This window comes from Crocuta crocuta, unplaced genomic scaffold (assembly GCF_008692635.1).
Source record: "Crocuta crocuta isolate KB4526 unplaced genomic scaffold, BGI_CrCroc_1.0 scaffold9, whole genome shotgun sequence".
NCBI lineage: Eukaryota > Metazoa > Chordata > Mammalia > Carnivora > Hyaenidae > Crocuta > Crocuta crocuta.
The window spans coordinates 6,248,471-6,261,938 of record NW_027551567.1 but is presented as its reverse complement, the minus strand read 5'-3'; the positions used below and the strand labels follow the sequence as shown (position 1 = coordinate 6,261,938).

Sequence of the window (13,468 nt, the reverse complement as noted above, 5' to 3'; positions counted from 1 at the left end):
ATTTTTGAAGATAGTTCCCTTGTACAAGAGGATCCATTTACTATTATTTTCCCAAACAGACATTGTACTTTTGGACTTTCAGTCGGAGCTAAACCTGATGTAAGAAGTGCTTGGTATAAAGAAATGTGTTGACAGCCTTTGAACATAAAGTGTGTTATCTTTTGTTTCATTCCGTTTTGTTTGGGTCTACATAATTTGGGTTGGTGGATTGCACAGGCTGGAATATTAAGGATGAGGAAAGGCCCCCTTTTTTCCACATCTGGATGAGTGGCTCTAACTGTACTCACCAGGTGAGTGAACGTGCCAGCTTACTGAGAGAAGTGATGGCGCTCTGACTTCTGGCCTTGCCTCTATCCCCCCTCTTCTTCTGTTTCTCTTCTTGCCTCCCCTCGTGCTCCTGGGTACTGTCTCTCTCTACTCACTAACCTCCTCCTCCTCCTCCCTCTTCTTGGAGACATACTTGTCCTTGCTTGAGGCAACTCTGTTGGCACAGACTTCTAGTGTTGTACAATTGCTGCTCCCTGGAGACTCGTGTCATGCCCTCACTGGAAGACAAAAAGGTCACGCTTGTATGGAATGTTTATCAGGAGTGTTACCATATTCTGAGGCTTTATGAGAAACCTAGCCTTAAAGGCTTATTGATGGGTTTTGTAGCACTACTGTTGAGTCCCATACAAAAAAGTAAAGTAAAAGCTCAGATTTAATATCAGGCTATTTTAATTAGTCACATTTGTAATTTAGATAGTATTTAAGGGCATCTTTTATATATTAAATCATTCTTTCCTATATCTTGACTTTCCCATATCATTCCTAATTTTAGTATTAAAGTTTCTGATGACAAAATGTGATACCTGAACACATTAAATAATTATTGGGTTATAAATATCTTTTTAAAAATCCTCTTAAATTTTGTAGTTAAAGCAAGTGAAACACCTTACTCTAGGATTCAGTCCCAGCCATCCACTCAGTCCTTGGAGAACAAGAAGGGACAGACGTGATGGATACTGAGCCTAAGATATGGTTCTAATAGTTTGATTCTCAGCAAGCATGCTATGCTCATCCTCCAGGTTAATCTAGATAATATTAACAAATGAAATTCTTAGAAATATCAGTGCATAATGAGAGCTTATTAACCTTGTGACCTTGGGCAAGTTACTTGATCTGACTGAGCCTCAGTTTTTCCACTTGTAGAAAGAAGGATATCAGTACCTACATCGTAGAATTGTTTGGCTGCAGGCGTCAGTGAGACAGTCTGTGTAGGAGCCTAGCCCAGAATTAGCATAGGTGTATCATTCATTCATTCATTCATTCATTCATTCAATAAATGTGAGCTCTACTATATACCTCTATACAGGGACGCAATAGTGAACGAGATACTATTTTGACTTACATTCTCATGCAGTCCAAGGACTCTATCTCTTCATTTACTCACTTTGCTAAACTTAATAGAATTGAAAACACAGGGACACCTTAAGTACTTTTGGGGATGTTTCTATTTCAGTCAAGTTTCCATGTCATTAAATGCAAATTTGAACAGAAAACAGCTTACTTGAATTTTATCCAGGTATGTTATTATACTTGACTCTTAACTCCAGTAGTTAGGATTCCATTCACAACATTTCAAATCTAGCAAAATCTCACACATTTATTTTTCTTAAGAAATTTGAGAGAAAACAAGGCAAATATGTATGGTAGTAGCGTAGCTAATTACTATGTAAACTGGGATCCAAATTAAATTTCGTTTATGTGTCTTTTGACCTCTGAACAGTGTTATGCATGAGGCCTCATCCCAGTAGAATACCGTAGCTCTGTTGTGAGTTCTTAGCTTTGGCAAAATGATTTTTGAGGGGTGGGATAGCTTGACAATGAGATTGACCCCTGGACAACATTTTGTAATATATAAATATAACAGATATTTTCCTTCCCTTTCAAAACAGTCATTTTTGGAGAAAATAATCTTCTTTTTAATAAAGCTGTCTCTTTGTCTCTCTCTCTGACACACACATGTGTGCACTTATACACACTCATCTTTTTATTTTGTGTTTTTTAAATAATGTAGTCTCCTAGTAGGCTCCTGGGTAGCTCAGTGGTTTAAGTGACTGACTTCAGCCTAGATCATGATCTTGCTTTTGATGAGTTCAAGCTCCACGTCAGGCTCTGTGCTGACAGCTCAAAGCCTGGAGCCTGTTTCAGAGTCTGTGTTTCTGTCTCTCTCTTCCTCTCCCCTGCTTACACTCTCTCTGTCTCTGTCTCTCTCTCTCTCTGTCAAAAACAATTTAAAAAAATAAAAAATTCTTTAAAATAATGTAATCATACTGATTAAACTTTTTGTAAATACATTTTCTACTTATTAAATTATGTATATTCTGTGTATAGAATATATCTTAAACCAGTTTTTGTCTGCCACCTCAAACCACCCTACCACCCTTCCCCAGTGGCTTTAGGGGACATTCATGTCTAAACATTTTTTAATCATCGCAACTGGGGGCACCTAGCTGGTAGAGTCCAGCAGTGCTGCTAACATCCTACATACACACGACAACCTCCTGCAACAAAGAAACATCCATCCCAAAATTCCAGTAGTGCCAGTTGGGAAAACCTGCATGTTAACCATGACTTTTAATAGCTGCATCACATTCAGTCATGTAACGATACCATGATTTATTTAACCAGTCTCCTGCTATTTGGCATAGTGATTACAAGCTGCTCTGTACCTCCGTATGCAAGATAAAAATTCATCAGAAGAATCATCAGGTCACAGAATACCAAAGCTATTGATACATTTTGACAAATAGCCTCTAGAAAATTAAAGTACCCAGCCCAGAATATTGTACTCCCCACGCTTGATATGTTAGTGTCATTATTTTTCCTTTAGAAAGGATGGGGTTAATGTTTAGGGCAAAAGGGAAGGAGAAAGAGAAAGAGAATCCAAGCACAAAGAACAGGAGATTGTGGACCCCGCTATGGGTACCAGTGGACCATGCACATCACTTCCGTCCTGGCGTGCTCACTATTTGCAAAATGTACTTAATGTTGGGAAAAGATAAAAATGAGTAAGAATACCCGAGTGGTGAAGTTCTGAAGTTCAGCAGTAACCGTAGAGTCTTGAGAGGAACAAGTCACAGTTTATAGAAGTCTAGGAAGAGGAGTGATTCTCTTTTTGTGAGGGTGGGGATGGCAGAGCTTCATAGAAGAAGGGCTGGGCTTTGGGGAGCAATAAACACTTCTGTGAACAGGAAAAGAAATTTGGGTAATAGGATTTTTTCTGAGCAAAAAACCATGAGGGCCAGTGTATTGAGTGATTTAGCAAAGGAGCACAATCCAGTTATGTTGCACTGTGTGTGGAAAGGAGAACAATGTGAAACAACTTTGTAAAAATAAAACCATTAATTATATCCCTATTAGAAGGAATCTTAGTGGTGATTACTTCTAATCCTCTTGTTTTATAGCCAAAGAAACAGGGTAGGTTAAAATCAGGCAATGGAAGACCTTAAGTATAATTCCTGTATTACACTTAGTACATGGGAAGTTCCAGCAACCTGGGAAGCACATCTCCCCTTATCACTGACAGGCTCTGGAGATGACGACTGACTGGCTATGCTTCTGTCCTCTGGTGTCAGTGTTAAGACTAGCAATGTTTCAGTCTGATTGAGATAGCAGAAGCTGGTGATCGCAGAGGCACAAGGACATTGAAAATGTGCCTGAGCCGCTTGCTTTTTCTCCAGCCTGTGATGTGCTCAAATGTGTGAGTCCCTAATATAGACCCATAAGGGACTCTTTTCCTCTCAGATGTTCCTCAAATGGAGTGTTTCTTGGAATGTGTGTGTTTTTTTTAAATGTTCATGTGTTCCCCTGACCAAAGGGTTCTGTGATCAAGTAAGTCTGAGAAAGAATGTGTACCATATTACCTTCTTGAAGATTTGTTATGAAGTTAGCATATTCAAGGTTTTGAGAAAATCTGAACCCAGTAGTTCCAAACTCATTTGATAGGTTAGCCTTTTCTTATGGATTACCACTCACATCTGGAAGAACGAAGAACGCTAGTGTTTCATCTGATTCATTTTGAGAAATGTCTCCATAATACATATATTCTATCAAATTTTAACGCCTAGCTGTTTATTTTGTGAATTATTACCCTGTGAGCAAATGGCCACTTTTCCTGTTGTTTCTAGTATTTTTCTCTTTTTTATTGTTTTTTTATTTGGATTCCAGTATGGTTGATGTACAGTGTTCTGTTAGTTTCGGCCGCACAATACAGTGATTCAGCAATTCTCTACTCACTGTTCATTGTGATAAGCGTACTCTTTAATCCCTTTCACCTATTTCACCCATCTTCCCACCTACCTCCCCTCTTGTAACCACCAGTTTGTTCTCTATAGTTAAGAGTGGCTTCTCCATCTCTCTCTCTCTGTTTTGTTTCTTAAGTTCCACATATGCGTGAAATCATATGGTATTGTTCAGCCATCAAAAAGAATGAAATCTTGCCGTTTGCAACAATGTGGATGGAACTAGAGAGTATAATGCTAAGCAAAATAAGTCAATCAGAGAAAAACAAATATACTATGATCTATTATTTTTCTTTACCTAGAGAAATCAGGACAAGCAGGGGCTCCAAATACCCTGAAATATTCTTCTCTAGGCAGTGACTAATCACGGAAGCTTTCTGAGGAGAAAGTTGTAAGATGGGTTCTGGGTTTTTAAGAGAACTAATATAGCAATGATGTGTCAGATACATTAGGGTTAAGGATATTAGGGCAGTATTTTAGACAAGAGATATAAAGGCCTATTGCAGAGTTGTGGCAGTAAAAATATGAAGGCAGGAGATGTGTGTAAGAACCTGAAGGAGGTACGTTTTGGAAGCTGCTTGGCTGGAGGAGGAGGGGATCAGTTGTTGATGACTGCAGGCTCTGCATAGGATTTAGACTGAATGAGTACCTTTGTATGTCAAGATTTTTCATCTCAGATCATTATCAGGCTACTTTAAAATAATTTTTTTCACCAGCGTATTTACTTCCATTGACATTTAGACCACATAGACATTTACCAGAAGCAGGTCTATTTTCTCTCACTCGCTTGCTCTCTTTTTGTTACTTTGTTTGCACTTAATGGATTATCTAAATTTGTTTCAGGTAACCTTTTCAAGAGTTCTAGTCCTTTCCTGCATTTTGAAATCATAGGGCAGAAAAGAACATTTACCCTTGGGTCTCAAGGGTATAATTGTCACAGAGAGCAAGTGGGCTTTCATTCAGAATAATCCAGAAGAGAGGATTCCATAGTAATCATCTGTATCTTGATATGAAAAAGGAATCTTCTTTAAAATATTCTTGAGTCTTAACTTGGTATTGCTCCTACCCCAGTTTAAGCTCTTCTAGTCCTGTGAAGGGAATAAGCAGGAAAGCATACTCTTTACAGTATCCCTAAAAATCATACCTGTGTGGGTGTGCCCTTTTTCCACTGAGCACCCAAAAGCTATGGCCAAGGGACCATTGTGTGAATAAATACGAAATGCACGAGAAGTTTACACCCTTTATGTAAGGATCTCAGTTATATATCACCCATTAATAGATGCCTGCAGAAGGTATGCCAATGATTAGACTTTTTTTTTTCTTCTAAACATCTCAGTAAAGGAAAATTATAATTTTTTTCAGGTGAGAGCAACAACAGTATTAATTTATAGATCTTAGCAGTTTCATTCCAGTGACTGACTTGTTGGAAATAGAGCCAGAGGAGACAAGCTTTTATTTTTAATTTCACCAGGCAGTTGTTCTCTTTTATCCAGTTGTCTGTCTGTAATTGAAAATGTCTTAAGATCGTAGTTTTGCAGCTGCTTTTGGGTCTCCTTTGATGATCTGCTGAAAGGTCATGAATCTTCTCAGAAAAATGCTCTTATGAATTCACGTACATGTTTTAATGTTATTTCATAGATGCCAGCATATGAACTTTGTTCTTCCAAGCACAATTTTTAGCCAATATGGCTTCTTTGTAAATAAAATGTCTTTGTTCCTTCATCAAGTATTTTTGCACATTTACCTCAAGCCAAGCCTGGATACAGTATTAAATAAGGCAGACAAGGCCTTATGGAGCAGTGAACAAATATGACATTCTAGAATTATCTAAAACTATCCTACATTTTAAATGCTAGCAACGAAAAATAAGTTAGCGAAAAAGTATTTGGGGAAGCTGTTGTGTACAGAGTAGATTGGATTGCTGCTAAAACCACATGGGGACTTCAAAAGTAAGAAGTATAACATAATTCTGTAGGGTTTTTAAATATAAACTCAGAATATTAGAATAAAAATGATATAATTTTCCCACCTTGTTCCACAAATGGGCAAATAAGAGCAAGAGGCTGGGGTCTAGGTGAGAGCCCGGACTGGTTCTCTGAGCCATGGCAGGCACTTGGAGTTGGCCTGTGCTGCTCTGTGCCAATCACTTGGAGGGCACGTTACCTGAGCTGTCGCACAGCGACGTGAGGGCAGCTGCACCAGCCACATCTTGTCTCTGTTCTGACATTTGGTTCCCTGGGCCCCCTCAGAAGAGAAACTGTTCACTTCTACTTTTTCTTAAGATTGAGGTTGACGTATGATTTATTTCTACTGATCTTGAGAAAACATCCCAGTTATTCACTAGGAAATGTAGAAAATCAGTTGATCTGATGCTGCTAACAATGGTTAAGAATGAACTATGTTTGGGACGCCTGGTTGGCTCAGTCGGTAAGCATCTGACTTTGGCTCAGGTCATGATCTCACGATTCGTCGGCTCGAGCCCCATGTCGGGCTCTATGCTGACAGCTAGCTCAGAGCCTGGAGCCTGCTTCAGATTCTGTGTCTCCCTATCTCTCTGACCCTCCCTTGCTCACACTGTCTCTTTCTCTCAGAAATAAATTAAAAAGAACATTAAAAAATAAAAAGAATGAACTGTGTTTGCTGCATTGGCAAGTACAACACAACATTTTTAATTTACTGTGATTCTTTACCAGCAGTTCACTTGTGTGTTGTTGTACTGTGTGTTGTGTGTTGGCCACTAGGGATACAGTGACAGCCAAAGCAGATGTGGTCCTTGCTCTCATGGAGCTTATGGTCTAGCAGGGAAGGTAGACATGAATAGGATAGTCACCTTGATCACCACATATTTACAGGCTGAAGTACTGGCTAGGAAGACAAGGGAAAGGAAGGCATTCCTACAGCACATATAACAGATCACTGGCAGACCACAGGGCTTCCCCCTTCAGAAATGATGCTTAAACTAAGAACTGATGAGTGGGGCTTGGTAGAAGCATTACAGAAGAAAGATGGGCAGCACATGAAGACTGAGCCAAGTAGACACACAGTTAGGAGCTAGGACTTAGTGAGGTTGTGCTTATGGGAGGTGAGGCAGAGAAAGGTCCCCTGGATGAATCCCAAGCTCCTGGCTTTTGCAACCAAGTGGACCATGCCTCCATCCACAAAGATAACTGCAGGCGTGGGATGGGGGGATCATAATCTGATGTTGAAGAGGTTGAAACAGCAAGAAATAAATCCAGTAGGCTCTTGGGTCTGGAACTCCTTGGAGAGGTTTGGGTCAGAGAATAAAATGCACATGTCAATTGTAATTGCTCTGTTCTGTGATTTATATAAGCAGATTATTAATAGAAATGTGGAGTTCTTGGAGATCCCTTGGAACTCTTTCTAGTGAGTTCACTAAATAACGCCAAATTACTCTTCTTATTTGTAGCAAAAGCAAATCCTTAGTAAATACGGATATACCTGTATGTTTTTGTTAAACTTTTGCTTATCATCTGTTCTAGTGGTTTTCTAGGAAGTGTTATCAATTTATACACTTCATACACTACAATTTAGGTATTCAGTTGTTCTCCAGAGGAAAAAAAGAAAATGTTTTCATGAACTTAAAACATGCTAATAATATGTTCAATAGAATAGACTTTAAAAAATGTTTCTTTCCTCTAGATTCGATGTTGAATTTGTCCTCTCAGCACCCACCTCTGAATGGAACGGCAAACGGGGACACATTTCACCAGCTCTTCTTTCTGAATTTTTGAAAAAAAGTTCCGACAAATCCGAAGTCCTCATCTGCATTTGTGGACCAACCCCATTTACAGAACAAGGAATACGGTGAGTAACAATGTGGTACAGAAAAGAACACCCAACACTGTGAAATGAAAATCTTCCATAAGAAGCAATGGACTTAGCTCTCTGTTCTTCCCATTCCTACAAACCTGCACTGCAGTAGCTGGTTACAGCCGTTGTGCAGGTGAGAGGCTGGAGGCCAGAATTATGCAAAGAGTTAGATGTGGCTGACGATCATTGCTAATGACTGGCAGTGTGGATACGTAGTGCCACGTTCTTACCTGGGGCATCGGATTCACCCTCTCCTTCCACCAAAGCTTTATAACATATAGTAATTAATAAGTATTGTTCATCTCATTTCTTCATTCTCTGTGGTTAGGCAAAAGCTAGTAAATAATACAGTTATTGAAAGCCAGATGGCAAGACAAAAGGAGAGACTAGAACATAAATAAGCTATGACACCGGATAACGAAGCATCAATAGTAGTGTGCATCTTACTAAATTCACCTGACTCTGATTTAAATCTAAAACAACACTTTAAACCATTTCTTTAAATATAGACACTGTTGGGTGTGTAGGTGATTTTAAAATATGAGTGCCTCGGGGCACCTGGGTGGCTCAGTCGTTTAAGTGTCCTACTTCGGTTCAGGTTGTGATCTCATGGTTCATGAGTTCAAGCCCCACATTGGGCTCTGTGCTGACAGCTCAGAGCCTAGAGCCTGCTTTGGATTCTGCCTCTCTTTCTCTCTCTCTCTCTCTCTCTCTCTCTCTCTCTCTCTCTCTCCCTTCGTCTCTGCCCCTTCCCCGCTTGTGCTCTGTCTCTTTGTCTCAAAGATAAATAAATACTTTAAAAATAATAAAATGAATTAAATAAAATATGACTGCCTCAACTACCCTTTTTTTCCTTGTTTGAGATGCAACTAAACCTCACATTTGCTGATTACTTTTCTCTCTCACCCCTTTTAATTTTAATTAAGAGAAATATTGACCTCAGTAAATGCATTGAGAAATGTTTCCCTCTATGTTGAATTTTTAAAAGTACTTTAATTAAATTGAATTGTATTACTGGATTGTAATACTTTCAGAAAAAATGCTCTTTTGTGTAAGTACTCTCAGCTGCAAATTTTTAAAACAATTACTGTTTAAACTTTTCATCTTTCAAACCTGAAACAAAACTATTAACTTTATAGTGAAGACTAACGATATCAAGTAAAATAATTTTTCAGAAAGAGAAAGGCTAAGGGCTACATTCTTCTATTTTGTTGACACTGCTATTTAGATGTATCTTAATGCTTACTTCATAATAGACTGCAATTTAATAATCCTTTTAAATTATGTGAATCATAAACTCTTCAGCATTGGAAGATACTATGTCTTTAATGCCCATTTAACTGACCGAGGAAGAATCCCTTGTACAGCCTCCTGTTAGAAGTGTGTTGTTTTCTCCCATGAACGATGGGCTCTTTGGGGGCTCTTCACTTTCGTACCACGCACGCAAAGCTTAACCCACTTCCTGGCATTCTGGAGCCTCAGTCTCTGTGTCATTGAATAGATGATAGCCAGGGTCCTAGTACCTCTACATGTTTAAAATTGAATGTAATCTCTGCAGCTGTGTTTCCTCAGCATTACCTCAGAGCGAATCTTACCGTGCTGTCCTAGCTGGCTTGCCAGGAATTGCTCGGGAGGATTGCTGGTCCTGTGTGGGTATCTGCCTTTGCTCACAAGTGAACATGCCACACAGAATTGCCTCATGAGACGTAGCTAACCTCAGATCAGTGCAAACATACCTCGGTTTCTTCCTTGCCCCTGACTGTGCTGCGCACATACTGCATTTTTTGTTACATACTGACGATTGTGGCAACCCTGCATCAAGCAAGTCCCTTGGTACTCTTCTTCCAGCCATGTTTCTGTGTCACAGCTTGGTAATTTTCATACTATTTCACACTTTTTCGTTATTCTTATGTGTGTTCCGGTGATCTGTGATCCGTGATTACAACTTGCCAAGAGCTCAGATGATGGTTAGCATTTTTTTAGCATTTACGTATTTTTTAACTAAGGTATGCACGTTGGCTTTTTTAGACACAACGCTGTTGCATACTGAACAGACTGTAGTGTTACTAGAGCTTCCCAGTGCACTGGAAAACAAAATATTTATGTGAATTGCCCTGTTGCGATATTTACTTCATGGCAGTATCTGCAGGCCAAATCCACAATTCCCTGAATGTTGCAGCTCATAGCCTCCGCTCTGTGACTTGTAATTTAGGACTCTTGTTCCTTTGATTTCCTCATCTTGATCGTCTTAATGAACGTAACAGATCTCTTACTTGACATTTATATGGGTCTCTTATTAGATCATAGGTTTTGCTGTCCTGAAAAATGACTCTTTGGGGGACGATACCCACTCCTTCAGGCCCTCCAAAATGAATCTCATGTCTGCTACATAAGTATAATCATTTTAACCATACTGTCCGTATTTGGTGAAAATTTGTTAACTTTGTATGATATGATAAGAGAAAGATTCAGAAACTGATTTTATTGCGATATAGATAAAGAGCAAGATAATCACTTGCTCAGTAAAGGTGCTTTCATCTACCAAATCCCCACTGTGTTTGTGACAGGCTCAGCTTTTAGGACCCACACTGTCTCGGGGTGGAAACAAATGCATACATTGATAACTAAATTATGAGTCTGAATATCATAACACTCTTATTAGAGATGAACACCAAGTGTTAGGGAAATTTCGCAAGAGGTAAGTTTCACCTCGGAGGGTGTGTACTGGAGAGAGAGGAGCTGCATGGTCAGGAAGACCTGCTGTTTGACTGATGGCCAGAGTTTTGCTGGTCAGAGGAAGTGGGTAAGGACCAGATGGGCAGATCAACAAGCAGACACATTAAGGGGCTAGTATGTGGAAGACTGGCTTGGTGTGGCCAGGCAGGGACAGCAAGTGTGGCTGGAAAGGTAGGTGAGTTCAGACAGTAAGAGGCTTGACCACTGCTTGGAGTTGGCCCCACCACTCTTGTGCACAACCTTACTTTGTCTGAATACGTGTGTCTGCCTAGAAGCTGCTAATTTGAGTTCAAATCCCAGCTCTGCCAATTGTTTTTTGGGTTTTTTTTTTGGTCTTATGTTTTATTTATTTCTGAGAGAGAGAGAGAAAGACAAACAGCGTGAACTGGGGAGGGTCAGAGAAAGAGGGAGACACAGAATCTGAAGCAGGCTCCAGGCTCTGAGCTGTCAGCACAGAGCCTGATGCAGGGCTTGAACCCACAAACCATGAGATCATGACCTGAGCCAAAGTCGGACGCTTAACCGACTGAGCCACCGAGGCGCCCCCCAGCTCTGGCACTTGTAACCATCTGTAATCACTAGTCACCTGTCCTGGAGCCAATGATGTAACCTTTCTAAGCTTTAGTGCACTCACCTTACAAGGAAATACATTATAATACTTAGGAATGTGAAGTGCCTAACACAGTGACTACATATATAGCAAGTACTAAATAAATGTTTTTATTTTCAACAACTTTTTTCTTCTTCTTTATTGAAGTCTAATTAACATAAAGTGTTATATTAGTTTCGGGCATACACTATGATTCAACATTTCTGTACATTACTCAGTGCTCACCTGTTTCACCCACCCGCCCCCCACCCCACTCCGCTCTGGTAGCCATCAGTTTGTTCTCTGTATTTAAGAGTCTGGGGGGGTTTTTTTGTTTGTCTTTTTATCTTTATTTGTTTGTTTTGCTTCTTGAATTCCACATGAGTGAAATCATATGGTATTTGTCTTTCTGTTTTCAGCAGCATTTTAAACAGAGCTATTTTTAAGATTTCAGTGTCTATAGTGTTTTCCAAATTGAATTAGACTTTAGCAACATTTCTCCTTGTCTTGTTCAGTTTAGGAGAATAAGGATAGAGTGCTGGGGATCAACTCCTTACTTCGAAAACTGGTGAATAAAGGGCAGAAAACATGCATTTATTTTCCCATTTCTGTGAGCTGTGTCACTGGACAGCTACATAATACATTAGCGGGTGTTTGTTTTTCTCTATAGAATTGCTCAGCTGATAAATGAAGAAAAGGCTATAGGAGAATCACCAACCTCAGTCCCTCATGAACTAATGGGTGTATATATATGTAGATTACCAATAGTTGTTAGCATCCAAAAAGAGACGCAGCCAGGTATTATGTGCCTCCTGAGGGAAGAACACTATCAAGGAGGTAGTCTTATCAAAAAGAATTGAACCCATATCGATCAAGCGTCTGGATCCAATTACTAAATTGTGGGAAATAAGAGACATACAAACATATTAAAGTATACCACAGAGATGCAGCAAAATGAAGACTGGGTGGCCCAGCACATAAAAATCTGGCTTCGTCAACAAAGAAATTACAGAACAAAGAGTGAGAGATGGAAGAGATCTTATAGATCAAAAGATACCTAAAAGACAGCTAATCATACTGAGTAGACTTTAGTTGGCAGTAAACAAACTTTAAAATTACGGCATTTATGAGACAGTTGAAAATTTGAATACCGACTAGATATTTGAAGAGAAAGTGGATAAATGAAAAAATACTATGGTTATAATGCTCAACTTTGATCTTCCTTATTTTTAAACACTTTGCCAAAGAAACATGTACTTTTTGTTTGCTTTCCAGATTGCTACATGACGGGAACTTTTCCGAAGAGGAGATCCACAGTTTTACAGCATAATACAGAGCTGTCATTGTCCTTTATTCAACTGTTTCGTCTACATTTGTGATTACCTAGGATTTTTTAAGAGAACATTTTTGTACATACTAACTAAAAGATTAACTAGAATCCAGGTTTCAGCTTCTTCAATGAAATCAAACGTTCCTTCAGTAGAGGCAACTCGTTGACTTTATTTTGTACCATAACTTATTGCTATTGATATTTGACCTGGAATCACACTTGGCAACAAGTACATACAGGTGTCTTTTGTGATGAGTCACAGACTTCCTTAATTTAAAGTGTATCACTGTACTACAGTAAGCTCTGGTGTTTTATGACATGATGAAGTAAATGATCATTTTGATCATGTTTCTATGCTGTAAAATGTCTTATTAGCAATACAGATTAAATTTTACATTGCACTGTTAACTCAGGAAATGATCATTTATGTCCTTGTTATTAACTATTAAAACATGGAATGTTTTAACTTATTAAGTGATCCAAACATTGTGTGTGTGTGTGTGTGTGTGTGTGTGTGTGAGTGTGGCATTGATACAAAGTAGAAAAAGTATACTTAAGTGCTTTTTAATTCTTGTGGTAGAAATGTGTTTGAATTCAACAATGTTGAATAGGTGTCTAAGAGGAATTTTAAAAGGCAGCAGTAAAAGATTCTGGAGACATTTCATATCTGCACCTTTGGATTAGATGTGTCAGAGT

General features: G+C 39.1%; 1 protein-coding gene across 2 annotated transcripts in view; it reads left to right on the top strand.

The window, feature by feature from the left end:
* CYB5R4 (cytochrome b5 reductase 4) overlaps positions 1–13,242 on the top strand; it is a 92,195-nt gene extending 78,953 nt beyond the window's left edge. For both annotated transcript variants that reach the window (XM_077750340.1, XM_077750339.1), the window contains 2 exons: positions 7,947–8,111; positions 12,718–13,242. In XM_077750340.1, coding sequence (XP_077606466.1) covers positions 7,947–8,111; positions 12,718–12,772 — 220 coding nt within the window. In that variant the 3' untranslated portion in view covers positions 12,773–13,242. The remainder of the gene's footprint in view (positions 1–7,946; positions 8,112–12,717) is intronic.
* Positions 13,243–13,468: the final 226 nt, after the last annotated feature.